This window comes from Anas platyrhynchos, chromosome 20, assembly GCF_047663525.1.
Source record: "Anas platyrhynchos isolate ZD024472 breed Pekin duck chromosome 20, IASCAAS_PekinDuck_T2T, whole genome shotgun sequence".
Lineage (NCBI taxonomy): Eukaryota > Metazoa > Chordata > Aves > Anseriformes > Anatidae > Anas > Anas platyrhynchos.
This window is the reverse complement of record NC_092606.1, coordinates 6,562,943-6,581,840: the sequence shown is the minus strand read 5'-3', so window position 1 is coordinate 6,581,840 and position 18,898 is coordinate 6,562,943. Positions and strand designations below refer to the sequence as shown.

The following is an 18,898-nucleotide window of genomic DNA, read 5'->3' as shown; positions in this document are numbered from 1 at the left end:
ACAAGCAGGGGGTGTGCAGCGTGCTGCTCCCCACGCCACAAGCTGCCTGAGCGCCCGCGACCCTCACCACGTCCAAACGGGGCTTTTTTCCTATTTTCCCCTCCTTTTTCTACTTTTTGCCCAGGCACCAGGACTGGGTTTTTATCTCCCTTCTCCTTTTCTGCTCATTTTTTTCCTCCCTTCCTGCCATGCCAGCTGAGCACACCACCCGGGGGAGGCTCTGGGGGTGTTCCTCCTGCTCCTGGTGGCTCTGAGCCCACCTGGGTCACCCCGAATTCGTTTCACAGCGACCAAAGGAGCAGGTGACAGAGAAACCCAGGGGAAAAGGAGCACAGCACCGAATGCCCCACACCGATCGTGTTCAGCTACAAGGAAGGAGCCCTGCTGGTCCCGGCGCTGACCTTTAAACCCCCAGCATCTGGCTGCTGCCCCCGCCTGCAGGCAGGAGGAGGGGTCCTGAAGCCTCACGGCGCCCCCCTCACCTCCCCAGCACCTCCCACAGCTCTCCCAGTTCCTCCCAGTTGCAGGCACATCCCCCGTCCATGCCCAGTGCCCGCTCCCAGTCCCCCCCCTCAATGGCCCCCCTATCCCAGTACCCCCCTCCCAGTGCCCCACCAGTGATCGTCCCACCCCATCCCAGTATCCCCTCCCAGTCCCTCCCCAGAGCCACCACCCACTCCCAGTAACCCCTGCTGGTATTTTGCCCCCACCCTATCCCTGAATCCCCTCCCAGTATCCCCCCGTACCCCACCCCCTCCCAGTATCTCACAAGTACCCCCCAACTCCTCACCCCAACCCCCCCCAGTATCCCCCCAGTTCTACCTAATACCCCCACCAGCATCCCCAACCACAGCCTGTGTCCCTTCCCAGTACACCCCCAGTATCCCCCAATACCCCTTCCCAGTAAGCCTTCCAGTACCTCCCAGTCCCCTTGGCACCTCCCAGTATCCCCCAGTACCCCATCCAGTGTCCCCAGCCCATCCCTATAACCCCTCCCAGTAACCCCTCCGTCCCCCCCCAGTACCCCTTCCCAGTACCCTCAGCCCCTCCCAGTACCCCCTCATCCCCCCCAGTATCCCCCAACATCCCTTCCCAGTAAGCCTCCCAGTACCTCCCAGTCCCATCAGCCCCTCCCAGTACCCCCGACCCCTCCCTATATCCCCTCCCAGTTCCTCCCAGTACTCCCCCAGTGTCCCTTCCCAGTATCCCTTCCCAGTACCCCTACCCAGTGCCCCCAGCCCCTCTCTATACCCCCTCCCAGTTCCTTCCAGTACCCCCTCCATTCTCCCAGTACCCCCAGTGTCCCTTCCCAGTATCCCCCAGTATCCCTTCCCAGTACCTCCCAGTGCCCCCGGCCCCTCCCTATACCACCTCCCAGTACCTCCCAGTATCTCCTCCCAGTATCCCCCAGTCCCCCTACCCAGTGTCTCCCAGTATCCCCCAGTCCCCCTACCCAGTATCTCCCAGTATCTCCCAGTATCCCCTCCCAGTACCTCCCAGTCCCCTCAGCCCCTCCCAGTATCCCCCAGTCCCCCTACCCAGCGCCCCCAGCCCCTCCCTGCACCCCTCCCAATCCCCCATCCCCTCCCAGTACCTCCCAGTCCCCCCCAGTCTCCCCAGTGCCCCCCACTCACCGCTCCGCTCACTCTGCGGGGGGGGGGGCGGGTTCGGGGCGTGGCCTCGGGGCGGATGCGGAAGCTGCGGGGCGGCCTCGCGAGAAGCAGCCCCCCCCCTCCCTCCCCCAAAAACCATAGAGAGGACCATAGAGAGGAGCCGCGCGCGCGGGGCTAGAGCGCCTCCCGCCGGCGGCGGGGCGGCCGCCATGGCGGAGCTGGGCGCGCACCTCACGGCGCCCCCGGCCGATGGCGGCGGGGGGCAGCGGCCCAGCGTCTTCGAGGCGGTGGCCCAGGAGAGCCTGACGGCCGCCCTGAGGCCTGCCCTGCGCCACCTGGCCAAGGTGAGACCGCCCCCAGCACGGGGGGACCCTCCCCGGGGTTGCGCTGGGTGCCCCCGGCACCCATGGGTGCTGCCTGAGGAGGGGGGGGGGCTGCGGGGGTGGGGGGGTGCTGAGGGGGGCTGAGGGAGGTCGCTTTGTGTGGGTATTGAGGCTGGGTGCTGCCCTGTGTGACACCCTGCTGAGCCTCCCTTCACCAAAATTCACTTTTTTTGCCCCAATCGCGGGGCAGCTTCGCAAATTGGAGGCACCCAGCCCCGAACCAAAGGTGAAAGGAGAGCTGCTGGGTGCTGAGGGGTGCTGAGGGCAGTGAGGGTGATTGCCTTGTAAATATATTGAGGTTGGAGCCTCCCTACATGCCTCCCTGCCAAGCCTTCCTTCACCAAAATTCGCTTTTTTTTGCCCCACTTGTGAGGCAAACTCATAGCTTTGAGGCACCCAGCCCCAAACCAAATGTGGAGGGAGAGGTGCTGGGTGCTGAAGGCAAAGTGAGTGATCACTTTGTACAGATATTGAGGCTGGAGCCTCCCTGTGTGACACCCTGCTGAGCCTTCCTTCACCAAAATTCACCTTTTTTGCCCCACTCACGGGGCAGCCTCACAGCCTGGAGGCACCCAGCCCCAAACCACAGCGGTGATTTATCTGTAGTGCCCGTAACTCCACGCGCTGCCTCCAGCTCCATCCCTGCCCCGTGTTCTCGCTGCAGGTGCTGGCTGAATCCAACCCCGGGCGGTTGGGCTGGCTGTGGCGCTGGTTCGACGAGGCGTACGCCGTCCTGGACCTGCTGCTCCAGCAGCACTACCTGGCCACCTGCAGCGCCTCCTTCTCCGAAAACTTCTACAGCTTGAAGCGGGTTCCGCTGCGAGGCCGCCAACGGCCAGCCCCGGCCGCCGCCGGGCTGCCCAAGAAGCAGCACTGGCGGTCCCTCCTGCTGCTCGTCCTCGTCCCTTACCTGAAGGGGAAGCTGGAGAGGCTGGTGGCCAGCCTCCGGGAGGAGGACGAGTACTCCATCCACCCCCCGTCATCCTCCTGGAAGCGTTTCTACAGAGCCTTCCTAGCCGCCTACCCCTTTGTCCTCATGAGCTGGGAGGGCTGGTTCCTGGTCCAGCAGCTGTGCTACATCCTCGGGAAGGCGCAGCACCACTCGCCCCTGCTGCGGCTAGCCGGCGTCCGCCTGGTCAGGCTGACTGCGGAGGACATCCAGAGCCTGGAGAGGAAGGTGCCCGTGCCCCCCTCAGGGCATGCACACAGGTACGGCACGGGGTTCAAGTTACAGGAGGTTCTGCAGGTGGAAGCGTCTTGTTCTGCAGAAACTCTTCAGGGAGAAGCTTGCTTGTGCTCCAAAAGGGAACACGAGTAGTGTAAATAAGCAAACAGGTAGCAGAGATTAGCATCACAGCATTCTGTGGTAATAAAAGTGCCTTGTTTTTTTTTCTTGGCACCCCAGCTGTTCAGTCCTTACCTAAGGGAAGCTGGCTGCAACATGTTGCTAAGAGGACTGGACCTGGGTACTAGATGTTTCTGAGCAGCAACACAGCCATTACCACAGCCAGTGTTCTGCACAGGGATGATCCAGGGGTGAAATGATCTCTGGTCCGGGTCCCCTCAATCCAAACTCTCCTCGTTTAGTTGGAACAAGACTTGAAGCTTTCTTATCACACAGAGAATTGGAGACATCCTAGATGTTTCCATTACAAACAAGGGGTCTGCTGGTGTCACAGCTTAGCGTTAAGGAGCCGTAGAAAGCAGTACCCTGCTACTCCCCAAGCCTTTTTGCCATGGCTTGCAGGCAGCGATGCGCCTTACTAATGATTTCTCCCTATCTTCTGTCCCTGCTCCAGCATCACAACACGAGTGCAGTCAGCGGCGAGGCGAGCGCTGGGTGGCATCGCCTTCTCCCTGTCCAGCGGGCTGGCCGTGTGCGTGTTCTTCCTCCAGTTCCTGGACTGGTGGTACTCCTCGGAAAACCAGGAAACCATCAAATCCCTGACGGCGCTGCCCACTCCGCCGCCCCCCCTGCATCTCGACCACGGGGAGGGCTCGGTCCTTTTACCCAAGCTGAAGACGTTGTGCCCGCTGTGCCGCAAAGTCCGAGTCAACGCCACCGCCCTGTCCACGTCGGGCTTCGTCTTCTGCTACCGCTGCGTGTACGGCTACGTGAAGGCTCACCAGCGCTGCCCCGTCACCGGCTACGCCACGGAGCTGCAGCACCTGGTCAAACTGTACTCGCCCGAGAGCTGAACGCCCTGCCCCGTGCTGCCCGAGACATCGCTGGGGACTGGCTGGGAAGGAAGGCGGTGGATGAACCCTGCTGCGCTGCTCTCTCACGCCTCCTCCTCCTCAAAGAGGGGGAGAAAATAAGAAAAGGGGATCGCTCTCTGGGACTGGGACCACTCATCAGTTACTGTCGTGGGCAAAACATGCTCAGTGTAGGGAGATTAATATTTATTGCTTGCTACTAACAGACAAGAGCAGTGGGGAGCTATAAAAGCAAGCTAAAAACACCTTTACCCTGTCCACTCTCTTCTTCCTCCTCCCCCCAGGCAGTGCAGGGGAACCCCTACAGCTCATCAGCTCTGAAGCTCCCCTGAACTTGGCTGCACGGAGCTTTGCTGCCCTCAGAACCTTCAGTAAGGTTCCTGCAGCAGAGTTTCGGAGGGGTTGGACAGCCCCTGCCTGTCAGCTGGCACAGAAACGCCTTCGTGCACCAACTGAAGGAGAGGAAGCGCTCATTTAGATAATATGAACGCAGATCAGAGAACATCGCTGGTGAAAGTCCTGCTTGAGGGCATGAGCTAGCAAATTAGGTGGGAAGAACTGTCTGGGTGAGCTCGTCCTCCCTCAGCTGCCCCCCAGGCACTCGCGATGCCTGGGGCAGGCCCTGGCACTAGGCTCGTCCAAGAGCCGGGCTCAGACCTCTCTGCTGATCGCGCTATTCTTAGGAGTCACCCTGCGTTTTCAGGCTGCTCACCTTTGAATTAATGAGAACATCACACCCTTCATTCCTACCAACAGTGCTAAATTAAGACTTCTGACTCTTTAAAGGCACAGGGGTTGGTATGTACAAACAGGGACACAGGAGGGAGGGTGTGTGTTCTCCAAAGGGAGAAAAATGACAAACCTGATTAAAGCAGCACTGTGCCAACTGATGAACTGTTAGACGTGTCTTTGAATCTGTTGGTGTCTGCTTTTATAAAGCAAGATTCTTTCTTCACTGAGAATCCAACTGTATTTCTTTTCTGATACTGGGAAAAGCTTGCTAGTGGTTCTATTTACATAACACAGACTAAAGCTGCTTCCACCTTTGCAGATGATGACCATGGATAAAGATTAGCATTTTGCAGGCTGGGAACCTTTAATGTCTATGTTTGAATTAAGGATTATGTCGCGATTGTTCCAGTCTCAACCACATAGCACACTCATATCGCAGTGAAGCATCTTTCATTGAACAGAAGAAAAAAGCCAATGCATGTGATGTTATGGCTGGTTCTGGCTTGACACACGATTTTGTAAGATGGAAAGCTGCTTTTTTCCAGACTTGGCTTTAGGGAGCAGCAGTTAGCTACTCCAGACATCGGTCTCCTTGCTCACAGAACATGAAGCTGAAGCTTGCTGCAGAGTACATGGTCTTCCCAGATTAAGAGATACGCTCTAACATTTCATCCACTGAACCAGTGATCTAATTTACCCCATCTTAGCTGTGCTCAGAAGATACAAATCTATAATATCCTCCCTCACCTGTAAGCAAGATAGCAAGGTTATTGAAGAGTCTTAAAAAATACAGTAATTTTCATCCACCCAAAGATGCTCTGGAAAACACGTACTGTGACAAATTATGTGGGTCCCCTATGCTTGTCATATCATCTCTTTACAACTTCCAGACCCTTCCACCTTTGCCACTGTGGGTCACTAATAAAAACTGCCACCTTTCTCCAGCAGTTACAGGATCCACAGACACCCCTCTTCTCTTAGAAGACCAGCAATAGCATACACATCTCTTTGGAAAAAGAAACCATGTCAAGGTGCAAGATTTCCTGCCATTTCATACCCCTTTTAATACAGCTGGGTATTAATTCACATCACCTGCTACCTCAGTTTTGCTTCATACACAGAGATCTGTGAACAGCCCGTGCCAAGAGGCTGCATTGCTGCTGCACAGCCTTACCCTGCCTGATCAGATGTGGCCTGGTTGTCCCACTGACACTGATGCTCATTTAAATACATTTAAATAAAACTGACAATTCAGTTTCAGGACAGGTTTATTTTCCTTTGATCCTTCCTGTCCTTTCCGATTTACCTGTCTGTTGCTCAGTGAGAAGCTGAGCAGAGACCTGGCACAGAATACTGGCTGGCGCAGCCTGACCTGCCAGCACAGCAGAACTCCTGGCAAAGTTCTGCGCCATCCTCCCCTGTGATCCAGGAGGATTCACTAACTGAACAGCACAAACACTTCTCCAGGGCCTCTGTCCCTCCTTCTCCCAGGACTAATACCTGTTCCCCTCTCTAGATGGCCCCTGGATGTCCTCCTGTCAGCTCTTGGCAGCCTTCTCCTCCATCTCCCCCATACCATGCTGCACAACGCCGTCCCTGCCAAACTGAGATCTGGCCAACTCCACAGCAGCTCCAAGACCTGCGCAGAACCACCCACATCTGAGCCTCACAGTTCTGAACTGCTGTAATTACTCTTTTGAATGTTAAATTGCTCTTTAATGCCTATCTGACTAGCAGGCATTAAGCCCACGATGGTGCCAGGCTCAGCAGTTACCTGGCAGATTTTTAGTGCTCCTGCAGATGGCTGCAGAATACCAGCTTGAATTTGACTGCTGCTTCTAACTGGGCTGTCTTCAGTAGTCAATTAAGTATCAGTTTATCAGGTTTGTTGCTGTACAACAAAGCTCTGAAGCTGATTCAGGTTACAAAATCATTCCCTTCTATCTGCTTTTTAACTGCATTATCAACGCAATGATGGTCTAAAGATCGACGAGAAAAAGATTTGTAAAGGACCACCAGCTTTATTAAACCAACCCTTGGGTTTACATATTAATTGTGAGTTCTGTGGTCATGAACGAAGCATCCTCAATCCATTGCACTATTGCTTAATACAATTACATCAACGTAACAGTAGCCCTGGAGTTGCCCAATACATCATTGTCAGAACTTGACTTGGCAAATCTTTTCAAGACCATCTAGCCACATTCACTTCTCACCTAGACACTTCAAAACGGGTGCATTAGCAACTGAGTTGGCTTCCCCACTTCCTCAACAGAAAGCACTTGGCTTCTCACTGTAACTCTACTCCTGGGTACATACCCCCACAGACGCTTCCTTCTCCACAGGCAGAGAGAAATGTATGCAAAGTTGTCACCAAAACCTGGAAGAGAATAAAAAATTGCATTAGAGTAGCTCCATAACTGCACTTGCTCAATTAGCCCTGTCTTTCTTCCTGCACTTCATCCCCACGCAGTCGCACAGGTTTGGGTTAACCCAGCCCTCACTAACTTCTAACTATTGAGTCAGATATCAGTGTAAAGTTGCCGTATTTCAAAAAACAGCAGAATCTAAAATTCCCTGTGTCTGCCTGTGCAGTCTGTGTGTTTCTGTTCCTGATGACCCTTTCAGGTACTTTTTAGCGAGTCTCGTGACATCAAGGAGGCCTTGGCCAGCCTGAACTAGAGGGTGGCATCCCTGCCTATGGCAGGGGGGCTGCAATTAGATGATCTTTAAAGTCCTTTCCAACCTAATCCGCTCTATAATCAAAGGAGTCATTTGAAAGTAAAGCATAGACTAAAGATATCTGAATGGTCCATCAAGGCAAGAAGATCACGATTCAGTTTAACTCATTACACTATCCGCATGTTTGCTGTGGCAAAACTGTTCCTGGGCTTTCCGAGTAGAGATATACACCACTTCTTACAGCTGGAGAATCTGCTCTGCTTCACAGCATTTAGTTTTAAAAACCTTGAAAGCTGAGTCGCATTATTCTATTTCCAATGTAGAACTAAAGATTGGTGTCTGTAGCACAGCTTAAGGAAAAGAAACATCTCGCATACACTAGATGAACCATTGTGAAACAGCCACAAATTGTGCTGAGCTGCACTCGGCTGTGGGATCCCTGCCTAGCCCCTTCTGAGGGTGTAAAGGAAGAAGTGTTCCCAGGATCCTTCTCTCAGAAAATCCATGTGCATCACATGCAACAAAACCCATCTCCACTGAAGAGTTCCAGGGAATGCCTCATTATGCCTTTTTTTCCCCAATATGGAGAAAACACAGAGGCAGAGTGTCTGGAGGTTTATAAGCCGTGGCACACATGGTAGAAACACTGAGAAACCCCTCTTACTGCAAGCTCTGCGCTAAATCTGGTGTTGCAGTAGGATGCATGAATCCGAACAAGTATTTGTACTGCTCACTTTTCAAATCAACATTGTTTTTGTACTGCTAAACACCACTGCTAACAAATTGTAATATTTTTCCACCGTTTTTTTAGGGTGCATCAAAACATCTCAGGCAGCAGCGAAATTGTTTGCTCCAGATGAGCTTTGCCTAAACAAGCTCAGAGAGAAGATTACGTGATCATGCCCTGGTCAGAGCAAAGACGCAAAGTCTCGGCAATACCAGTTCAGAGAATACTTCACTCATCATTGCTTCGGGCAAATCTATTTCCATTCAGCAAGGAGCTCACTTCCAGGTCAGGAACTAGAACAGAGAAGTTCCAGTTCCAGGTGTGGGGATTTTTTTTTCCTGGAGAGAACAAAGAAACAGCAACACACACAGAACTTCTGGATTTATTTTCAGGAACACACAGCTTTCTACAGGGCAGAATTTCAGACAAATTACCGACGTCCCCAGGAGGTGAGACAGCAGCGGCTGTTCCACAACCGACAAACCCAGCCCCTGCTTGGTACCTCTGCCTCCTGCACCCAGCTCCATGGTGGTGCTTAGTGCCACCAGCACGGTCCATACACAGCCTGTGCCACCTCGTTAGCGCCGTTTCTCCTTCCCAAAGGGTTAGCTGGCCCAGCAGAAGCCCTTTCTCCCCAACACACCTTTACATTTCTGTTCACCTCCGCCCCACAAGTTAACAGAGCGGGCATTAACCCAAACCCTGACCTGCCAGCACACACACAGCAGGCCCTGGTTTGTGTTTTATACTCGTCCACGGCCACAGAGCATTTTTTCTCCCCTCAAAACCCCTAGGGAGGGATAACACGGGGCTGCAGCACCCTTAGCAATGAGGGGAGGGAGGGAGGAAGCTGAGGGGGAGCTGAGGGGGCCTGAGGGGAGCTGAGGGGGGCTGAAGGGGGCTGAGGGGGGCTGAGGGGAGCTGAGGGGGGCTGGGACCCCAGGAGGCCGAGGGGAGCCAGCAGCGGGCACAGCGGCGAGGAGGAGCCCCTCGATGCCAGCCGGGCGCCGTCCCCTTCCCCTCACGACCTCGTCCCGTGCTTCCACCGCCCCTCCCGGCCCCGCCATCGCCTCCGGACCCCGCAGCGGCCCCGCTCCCGGCCCCTCCGCCCGCCCTCCCGGCCCCGCTCCCCTCACGGCCCCGCTCACCCAGGCACAGCCGCGCCCAGGCGGAGCTCCCCGCCTCGTCCCGCCCCCCGCGGCGGCCAACAGCCAATAGAGACGCGGGATTCTACCGACGGACGGGGGAGGCCGCCAATAGAAAGCGAGCTCGGGGAGCTCGGGGCGGAGGCAGCGTTTCCCGCCTCGAGAGGCCTGAGGTGATGGCGGAGGGGGGGGGCGCGGCCATAGCTGGCGGCGGGCCCTGCTGGGAGCCGTTCGCCTTCGTATAATTATTTAGGTTGGAAAAGTCCTTCAAGATCACCTGGTCCAACCATCACCCTACTGCCAATGTCACCCACTAAGCACCACCACCCTAAGCACCACGTCCAACCTTCCCTTAAACACCCCGAGGGATGGTGACACCACCACCTCCCTGGGCAACCCGTCCCAGTGCCTGACTGCTCTTTCTGAGAAGAAATTTCGCAGTTTTTCCTCATTTCCAACCTCTCCCTCCTGCCTCCTCAGCCATATAGTGACATATGCCCCTCATCCTTTCCAGCCTTGAAGGCTCCCTTCTAAGGGCTGCAACTGCTTCAGCAGAAGGGGGAACGATGGGCTTGGGGATCGCTGGGAAAAACATTTAGGGAAAAGAAAAAAAAAAAAACACAACCACGAGTGGTACAATAAATAAAAATATTCCACCAATTGAACAAAAGGCGCTTTGAAAAGAATAGTCCTACCGTGGATTACTAGAGGAGCCAAAGCAGTTGCTTGCATGGTTAAGGCCAGCGGGGTAGATGGCATTTGCTGTAAGGTGCTCGGGCAGGCCGGGAGCCAGTCAGTCTGTCTGTCCCTCTGGCGAGCACCAATTTGCCAGAAATTCCTGCCGAGCAGCCTGCACCTTAGTGTTTCACACTGAGAGGAGGGTTCTAGCCTTGCTCTGGGCTTTTCTGCGCTGGATCAAGAAGAGGATCTGGCCAGAGGGGTAAGTACAGTTCTGTGATGTAGAAAGGAGGCACAAAGAGAAATTCAGGAGTTAAAAATTCATAATTATTTATTTATTATTATTATTATTTTATTTTTTAGCCTGCCCACACATCTGTTGGTTTCATTCTGACGCTCTGCCCACATAGAAAAATACGCCTGCAGGGAAGGTAAGGAAGTCACCAGGAACTGGCGGCAGGCTCCATTAAAAAAAATTAACCGGGAAAAATCCACACTTTGCAATGAATGAACAGGAGCCTGGGGCACCAGAATGCAGCCCGTTCTGTTAGCGCCTGCCTCCCCCTCCTCTGGTCATTTCCCCGAGGCAGTGGGGAGGGGGAAAAATAGAGAAGGGAGAAGACGAGTGGCAGAGCAATGGAGGGCAGCTGATACATTGCTCCCAAATTTTCCTTCTAAAAGTGGCCATTTTATGGCTCTCAGAAACTCTTCCGAGACAGGCAGGCTCCCGTTCCTGAAAGCTAGCAGCGGTTTTAGCACAGCGACTTTCATTTTCGCTTCGTGGCACGGCAGCGTCAGCTTTTGTGCAACAGAAAGTATTATTGCTGTGTTTGTTATCATCCCGGATACAGCATCTCTTTTACCCTCTGTGGAAGTAAAAGGTAAAAAGCGTTTTTAATCTGTAAATTAAGCTGTATGTCTGCTCACAGTCAGACTGTTTCTATTTTCCTTTCTGTCCTGGAAGTAAGTTTCTGCACAGCCTTGCACTAACTTGCTCTTTTTTTCACATTACTCCGTCTCCTCTCTTCCTGTCTCAAAAAATCCACAGCTTTGCTGAGCAAATCAGGGCACACGCATCTACTGCTGCTTGAGCCTTCTCAAGGCTTTGGAACCAAGGCTGTTACCTTCCTTGATTTCAGTCTTCTCACTATAGCCCCAGTCTCAGTGTCTTTGCTGACATTTCAACCCGAGGAGGGAGGTATCACTGAGGATGCTCCAAAGTTGCCCCTCTTTCACAGAGACAAGTTCTGAAAACAAATTAACCTATACCAATTTTTAGCTTCTGCTGAAAATTGTATATGGGCATGATTTCAGTATAAAATTATTAGCTTTAGCGTACTCTATAATTGAATCTCCTACTGCAAATACTGTGCCTGTAGATAAGCAGATCGTATTTTCTGCATGAGGCTTTCTAGCTTGCTATCCTGCTTCCCAGCTTCCAGAACTATGGCTATCTGATTTTGCAGCTCTGAGGTTTAATGAAAGGTCAGCCTTTCAGGCTGAGCAAACAATGCCATATGTAAATGCTGTAGGTTGGGGGATTTCTTCTCAGTTTTTTTTTTTTGTTTCGTTTTTTTTTTTTTTTTTTTTTTTTTTTTTTTTTCCTGTTTTCTTTGCTCTGATTGGAAGAGTGGCAGAGGGCGGGAAGGCGGGAAATAGCTCTGGAGGACTAGACTCCTACCAAAACCCGCTTAGGAACTTTGGATAGAACTAGAAAGTTCCACCGAAGTCTGTGGACGCCGTGCATGCTTGATCACAGGTAACACAAAGGAAAAGAAACCAAAATCGGCAGAGAAGAACCGCAACCAGCAAAAAAGTAAGTGTAACTTCTCTGAGATTTTAATGGAGTGGGCAGATTGAGGAGAAAAGAGATGAGATATCCTGTATGCTTTGTCGTCTGCTTCCGCCATGCGGAACTTATTTATGGATTTAAAATTGATATTTGAGATTTGTTGATTTAGCCCAGAACTACGAAAATGAGGTGTGGTGAGTCCTTTCCTCTGTTAACCTGCTGATAGTCTGAGATCCCATCGGTCAGCCAGGTTGTCCCGCTGCAGGAAGCTGGAGGGAAACTTGATGAGTATGAGAAGAACAGTCCCCTCCGAGGCTTCAAGCAGCTGCTCTGCACAGCATCCCTATTGCAGGTGGTTTATTAAATATGTTCATGGCCGGTGGGAACAGAGGGTCTCCGTACAGCTCTCTGGTAGCCCTCCCAGTGTTAGGAATAGTCTTCATCAGAGTCCCTTTGCCTGGGCATTCTGGTCCCTCTAATGTTTGCAGTTAATTTCAATGCAGAAAAGCTGAAAAGACGGATTAAGCCCCAAGGCTGCTGTGGCACAGCTGAATCTCACTTTGTAGCCCCCTGACTGGCAACCATACAGCAAGTTGCTTCCTCTTCCCCCATCAGTAAGCTGGCAGAGGCAGCCTTGCTGTCTCCAGGTTTATCTTACCTGCAACAGCTTTGAGTTTGGGCTTTTCAGTGAAACACAGCTCTGACCCAGCTGTCTCTCCTGGCCTGTGCTCACGGGCTAGCTGGGCAAGAGGTGACAGACGGGAGGAGGAGGAGCTGTGCAGTCTGGGAATTTGAAGACAGTGATGAGTCCAGCTGTAGAAAAGATATTTGAGGCTGTTTCTGCGTTCAGAGGGACTGACACCAGCAAGGTACCTACAATCCCTCATTCTCAGGGACAAAAATATAAACAAGTGGACATTGGGGCCAAATTTCCACGGAGAGGCTTTTGGATTTTCGGCAAGTAAGCACTAAAGGGAGCACCAGTGTGTGTGAGAGAGACTAGCAGCTGTGGGTTACTGAAGGATGCTGCTGCTCTGGCTCTATCAGGAGGTGGCATAGGGAAAACACAAGGACTCCCCAAAAGCAAAGCTTCAAGTACATTTGGGGCTGGAACAAATTACTACAATTTATTCTGCATCTCTTATCCCTGTAATTGTGTGTTTATTGTTTAAAGGATAGCCTCTGTTTAGCTAATTTTTTTTGGAACTCTTTGGAAGATTGATGTTTTCACATAAATGGTAAGCAATTTTTGTACAATTGTTTCAGGTCCAGAATGGCTCTTGAGGACCATCAACCAACGCAGTGGGTCTGGGTTGATTCAGCAACAAAGTATCCTGAAGTAGTTTTGAATGTAGGAAAAATATGTTTTGGTGAAAAAGCAAGAAAAAAGATGCCAAAAAACTCAAAACAAGATCAAAAATACACGCTTGCCTCGGCAGTGTGTGCCTTGCTAAACTCTGGAGGAGGTGTGGTAAAAGCAGAGATTGAAAATGAAGACTACAGCTTACAGAGAGATGAGATCGGACTAGATTTGCATGAAACTTTTCGATCTCTTCTTTTGACTGCAGACTTGGCAAAATACCTGGACTTCAAACAGCAAGATAATTACCTTTTGATTTTTGTTAAAACATGGAGCAGTGAAAAAGCATCCCTAGAAAGAAAGCCACGTATCTGTACCCTGAGCAGTGGGTTGTATTCAAAATGTGGTGCTTTTCTTTCCCACATGACCGTTACTGAAGCTACTTTGTTCCTTGAAGAAAAGCAAGATGAAGCCAGAAGAGAGCTTAGCCCAGAAACACCTGCCAAGAAAAGTAAGGCAAGTGATGTGGAAGAAGACATGGATATTGTAAATGACAATGTTGCAGAGTTATTTAATAGGGACCAACTGCAATACAGAGAGACGCTGAATTTCACGGAGTCAGCAGATGTGGAATTTAAGCACTATTCTACTGACAACTTCTTGAAGCGTGTTAACGAAATATTGCCTCAGTATATCTCTGGATTTGCAAATGCACGTGGCGGATATTTATGGATCGGTGTAGATGACGACAGGAGAGTACAGGGATTCATGTGTGATGATGAGAACGTTGAAAAATTAAGCCACCTAATCAAACACATAGAGTACAAATTAAAGGTCTTCCATTTTTGTAATAGAGGATATAAACACAGCATAATGTGCAAACACAAAATCTTCGAAGTATATGATGAGGCTGGAAAGCACCGTGGCCATGTCTGCGCTGTGAAGATTGAGCCGTTTACTTGTGCCGTGTTTGCAAAAGACCCAGAGTCGTGGCAAGTGGAAGGTACCACTATCAAGAAGCTGAACGCAGAAGAATGGGCCAAATGGATGATCTCTGCTGATCCAGGTCCAAAAGACCCAAGACAATCCCCTTCTGTTCTCCATATTCCCTTTTATTTTCTTAAAGTTGAGCCTGGTGATCTTTCTAGGTCCCTTCTAACCTGGGCTGTTCAATGATTGTACGATCTTGTTGTTTTCCTTAGGTAATCTTACTTGCTTTTCAGTGTTCTTTGTGGGCCTAACCAAACTAAAAATTTTGACCACTCATGGTCAATTTTGACTTCATGCCCTTGGTAAATACCTGCCTTTCTGTTACCTTTTGTAATGCTGGTTTCAGGCTGCAGTGACTAGGCATGGTGACTAGCAGCTTGCTAATACCAATGCTATCGACTGCCTTTGCAGCAGGAGGTCTCTATGCCTCAAGGTGACAAGGACTGCTTTGGAGGTTAGACCCCAGTACCTGTGTTATTGTACATAACGGCCAGAGTTCAGTTTTTGCTTTAGGGCTGAATGTTTACTTTTTCTTCTTTTCTTTACTTTTCTTTACTTTTTGTGACATTCTCCGATGCTGCTGCCAGTCCAGTAGGGAGAGAGCTGTGGATGGAGAAATTGTTCATTGGCCAGTTCTTGGGCAGTGAAAGGGGTATCATTAATGGGGTTAGAGGTCACAGGGGCAACTAATGAGATAAGAAAACCAAGAGCAGCTCCATGATCGATGGCCAGGGCCCATTCTGTTGCCAATCAGCTGCTGCCCACATGAGTTCCAAAGTTTCTGTTTGTTCATCGCTTTTTTTTTTTTCTTTTTTAAGAAGAGTGAAAGTTTTGAAATCAGCATGACGACTGCTTGTGCCCCTTACAGTAATGGGCAGCAAAAGCTCACACTATATCACATTTTTATTTCTCTTTTCCAGATCTTTCAGGGTTGTCTCAGACCTTTACATTAGCACTGAGTCTGTCAGAGGGGCCACCCCTTGCCAAGCCAGTTTATTCGCACCAGGGCCTTGACAATGTTGATGATCTCTGTAAAAAACTGTTTCCAGGTAGGTGTACACGTTGATTTCACTGTCTGATAGGTTTACATGATGAATCTCAAGGCTGTGGTCGAGGTCAAAGATGAGTTTGAAAACATTCTTTAAACAGGTGAAAAAGCTGGAAATATTTTGTAGCTCTGACAGCAGTGTTGCATTCAAATGTCTGGTGAGCCCTACAGAGTACTGGTATTCTGCAGGACATGCTGTGTATACATGACAGAGCTCAGCTAGCTGAACTTCTCTGGGGACTGTACACAGCCCTGCCAACGTTTTTTCACAATCCAGTGAAAACGGGAAAGATGGGAGGAAAAGTTTATGTGGAATCAGCCTAAAATAGGAAAGGTGACTGGGGCTGGGAACAGAGTGGAGTGTTTCCTCCCAGTTACAATCCAGTGTTTCTGTGGTATTGCAAGATCAGCCAGGTGTCCAGAGGCTATTTTACAGATTTCTTTGTTAATCTTCATTTCTCTGTCTGCTAGGCCAATATACTGAGAAAGGTTGGCATAAGCTGGCCATGTGCTAGTGTTTCTAGCAAAGGGACTGATATCTAGCTAGGAAAAAGGATTAAGTTCCCCGAGGATGCAGTCTTTTCAAAAGAAACTAGAAATATGTGGAGTGGGTGAGGAAAATTTTGAAGAAGCAGAAAAGGGCTTTCGAGCAGCGAGGGTCTGAATTTGTAACCTTTCACCGCTATTAATTCCCACAGCATCATTTCGGAGGGCTGGATTTGCATATTTTAAACTAACACCGACTATTTCTTTTGCTCTGTATTGATAGTAAAATCCCGCAGCATAATATATACTCCAGAAAAACTCACTGAAGACCTTTTTCAAGAGCATCCAGAGTTGCAGATTTTAATGGAAGAACAATTGAGGCAGATATCTGAGGGAATTGTGATATCTTCCAGAAGCTGGGCTGTTGATGTTGGTTTGCCAGAAAACCGAGACATAATCTGTGACATTCTTGTACTAGCCACGGATTGGCCACCTATCCTCTACACGGTCTGTAAGCATCAGATCTCTAAGGATTTGTTTGAATACTCGAAATGCACAGCCAGGAAGCTGAAGGAGAAATTAGTCAACACTGGGGGCTATATTCACAAGCTGTGTATAATACCAAAGCTATTGATTTTGCCTCCCGTATTTAACCATGAAGAAGGGGATGTGAACATTCAAGAAATGTATCCCCAAAACTACAGCCTAATCAAGAGAAAAAACTTGAAAGACCTCTTGCGTTCTCTCACAATAGCTTTGTTGACTTTCAAATCCTTTTTAAGTGATCGTGTTGGTTCTGAGGTTTTGAACGTCCTGACCATGAAACAATACCAGCTGTTGTCAGAAAACCTCCACAAAACTAAGAAGCTGTTTGTTTACGGTCTACCAGGAACAGGAAAAACTATCGTGGCACTGAACATCATAGAGAAAATAAGAAGTATGTTTCAATGTGGACAACAGGAGGTTCTTTACATATGTGAGAACCAGCCTCTGAGAGATTTTGTGATGTAAGTCCTTCCTCCAGTTATTCATTTCAACATGTTATTATTTGACCTTCATTTTTAAAATAGCTGGGTACTGATTAGCATATTTGGTATGGTGGGTATAGTGTTTGAAGTGTGTATTTGGGATGCATTTTGAGTAAGGCTTGATTTTTGTTTTTTCTTGACGTCCTGAGCATGTAGTAATAAATATGATTTAAATATCATTGGCATTCACTTCCTTCTGGTCAAGTAACTAGTAGTTTACAACACAAAGACATTGTTTTTAATCTGCTTGTATTTCTTCTGTAGACAGAAAAATATTTGCCAAGCTGTGACGAGAGTGGCCTTTTTGAGGAAAACCTTTAATGATGTGAAGCACATAATAATTGATGAAGCACAGAATTTCCAAGATGGGGACGGTGACTGGTATCAAAAGGCCTTGGACCTGACTTCATCACCACACCTCCCCGAGCCTGGCTTTCTCTGGATTTTCTTGGACTACTTGCAGACAAGTCACAGCTTCTCAACTGGTCTTCCAGAACCAAGATGGCACGATCCTGTTGAGTCACTAACCAAAGTGGTTCGTAATGCTAACAGCATCTTTTGCTATCTAAAAAACAAAATGGAGAAGATTGTAGAGGACCCTGCTATAAATATTCCACAAAAACATTTACAGAAGTTGTTACGTACAGCCTCATGTGCTTCCGCTGTGCCTGGCTTTTGTGAAACAGTAGAGGAAAAGGACAAAGATGGAATAGCAGAGTCTGTGGCAAAGTGTTGCTGCACGTACCTTAAGATAGGTTACTCTGAGGAAGATATCGCTATTCTGTGCTACAGAGATGACAAAGTAGAAGAATACCGTGAAATACTGACATTAAAAATGAAGGAGAGGAAGTTAAAAATATTCCTAGGAAAAATGGACGGAGGACTAGAGAGGTACACGATTCTTGACAGCTTCCGTCGTTTCTCTGGTTTAGAAAGAACTATTGTGTTTGGTATTGTTCCTAATCCCCTTCCATATCAGGATATAATTTTTGAAAATGTATTAGTATGTGTAGCATCCAGAGCTAATTTAAATCTACACCTGTTCTATGAGTACTGGTGATATGAAAAGAAATCACTCCTGTACCTACATGTATAGTACTGCTCAGAACAGCACCAAACAGCACAGGCATCCAGTGTCAGATGCCATTTTTAAAAAGAGCTTTCATTCAGATAGCCAGAAAAGTCAAATTGAGGTCTTCTCTCCATGTTTTAACTAGCGTACAAATAAATAGCTTTTGTAGGAGTAGCTTCCCACTCAACTTCAGTAAGTCAGTATGGGTTAGAACCACCCAGTTATGCCAAAGTAGTTTTAGTGGGACAAGAAAAGGTTTGCTTAACTGCCTTTATGTACCAATAGGATTTTTGTCTTGGTTTCAGACATGCTGGTTATGTAAAACTCTGTAGTTAGGTGCGAAGTACTTGCAAAGGGCAGATCTCAAATTCCTAAAACTGAGCATGTAAAACTGAAGGCTAGTTGACAGCAACCCATGAACCTTCATATTGTTTTCCACTACAGAATGACCTACGGTTCATCTGGTTTGGGAAAACACTCTGATTACCCAGCTAGCATAAAGCACCAACAATATTATCGTGTGTGTGTGCAAAAACAAGACGTTGTAGACAGCTGGAATCCATCCTTCAAGTAAATTTGCCTCTAAACTGTCAAACCTATTAGCTTAAACATTCTTGCTTCTCTAACTTCTGGAAGGTAGAGGCACCTTCCACTTTTTTCTTCAGTCAGCAACTAGGAAAGACTACCCATGTGGTTTCTTTCATGATCCCCACACTTCAATCACTTAATCATGCCGTGCCTATCAGACAAGAATCACTGACAATTATTATGATCAGAAATGGTTGAATGTACTTCATTTTTAGATCATTGTTGATTGTAATTACTGTATACTCAGATTTCTGTTCCCCTCTGCTAATTAAAGCAAGGGTCTGTGATCAGTGTGCATAGTATGCGTAAAGAATCTGTGCTTGATTGTAAACTTCAATAAAGTAAAAATTTAATTTGATCACCTGGTGTTCTTCTCATTCTTCTTTCCTAAGTGAGATAGTTTCAAAATTCCATGTT

The 18,898-nt window shown here is 49.1% G+C and overlaps 3 protein-coding genes and 1 non-coding gene across 11 annotated transcripts in view; 2 read left to right on the top strand and 2 right to left on the bottom strand.

Moving 5' to 3' along the window:
* Positions 1-9,532, bottom strand: part of AP2B1 (adaptor related protein complex 2 subunit beta 1) — a 79,479-nt gene extending 69,947 nt beyond the window's left edge. For 2 of the 5 annotated variants that reach the window (XM_038165616.2, XM_038165617.2), the window contains exon 1: positions 1,635-1,724. The gene's annotated coding sequence lies outside the window, so the exon portion shown is untranslated. Of the gene's footprint in view, positions 1-401; positions 425-1,634; positions 1,725-7,264; positions 7,326-9,502 lie in introns of those variants that run through there. The other 3 variants (XM_072025964.1, XM_005010640.6, XM_005010638.5) reach the window with 3 other exon arrangements.
* On the top strand, positions 1,772-5,103 carry PEX12 (peroxisomal biogenesis factor 12). Its single transcript, XM_027472691.3, has 3 exons — positions 1,772-1,957; positions 2,661-3,205; positions 3,796-5,103. The coding sequence occupies exons 1-3, from the start codon at positions 1,823-1,825 to the stop codon at positions 4,193-4,195; spliced, it is 1,080 nt and encodes a 359-aa protein (XP_027328492.2). The 5' UTR covers positions 1,772-1,822; the 3' UTR covers positions 4,196-5,103.
* On the bottom strand, positions 8,501-8,598 carry LOC113845697 (Z30 small nucleolar RNA). The gene has a single exon (XR_003501427.3). It is a non-coding gene; the product is annotated as a Z30 small nucleolar RNA (small nucleolar RNA).
* A 694-nt stretch (positions 9,533-10,226) lies between the features above and the next one.
* On the top strand, positions 10,227-18,842 carry LOC101797692 (schlafen family member 13). 4 transcript variants are annotated; one of them, XM_072025965.1, is made up of 7 exons: positions 10,227-10,439; positions 10,541-10,608; positions 11,807-11,993; positions 13,236-14,335; positions 15,180-15,308; positions 16,077-16,800; positions 17,086-18,842. In XM_072025965.1, exons 4-7 carry the CDS (start codon positions 13,243-13,245, stop codon positions 17,879-17,881), a joined length of 2,742 nt encoding a protein of 913 aa, XP_071882066.1. In that variant the 5' UTR covers positions 10,227-10,439; positions 10,541-10,608; positions 11,807-11,993; positions 13,236-13,242; the 3' UTR covers positions 17,882-18,842. The 4 variants fall into 4 exon arrangements, with proteins under 4 accessions (XP_071882066.1, XP_012963096.4, XP_027327940.3 ...); XM_027472139.3 differs by lacking the exons at positions 10,227-10,439; positions 10,541-10,608 and adding an exon at positions 10,619-11,058 and having other exon boundaries at positions 11,815-11,993; XM_027472138.3 differs by lacking the exons at positions 10,227-10,439; positions 10,541-10,608 and adding an exon at positions 10,619-11,058.
* Positions 18,843-18,898: the final 56 nt, after the last annotated feature.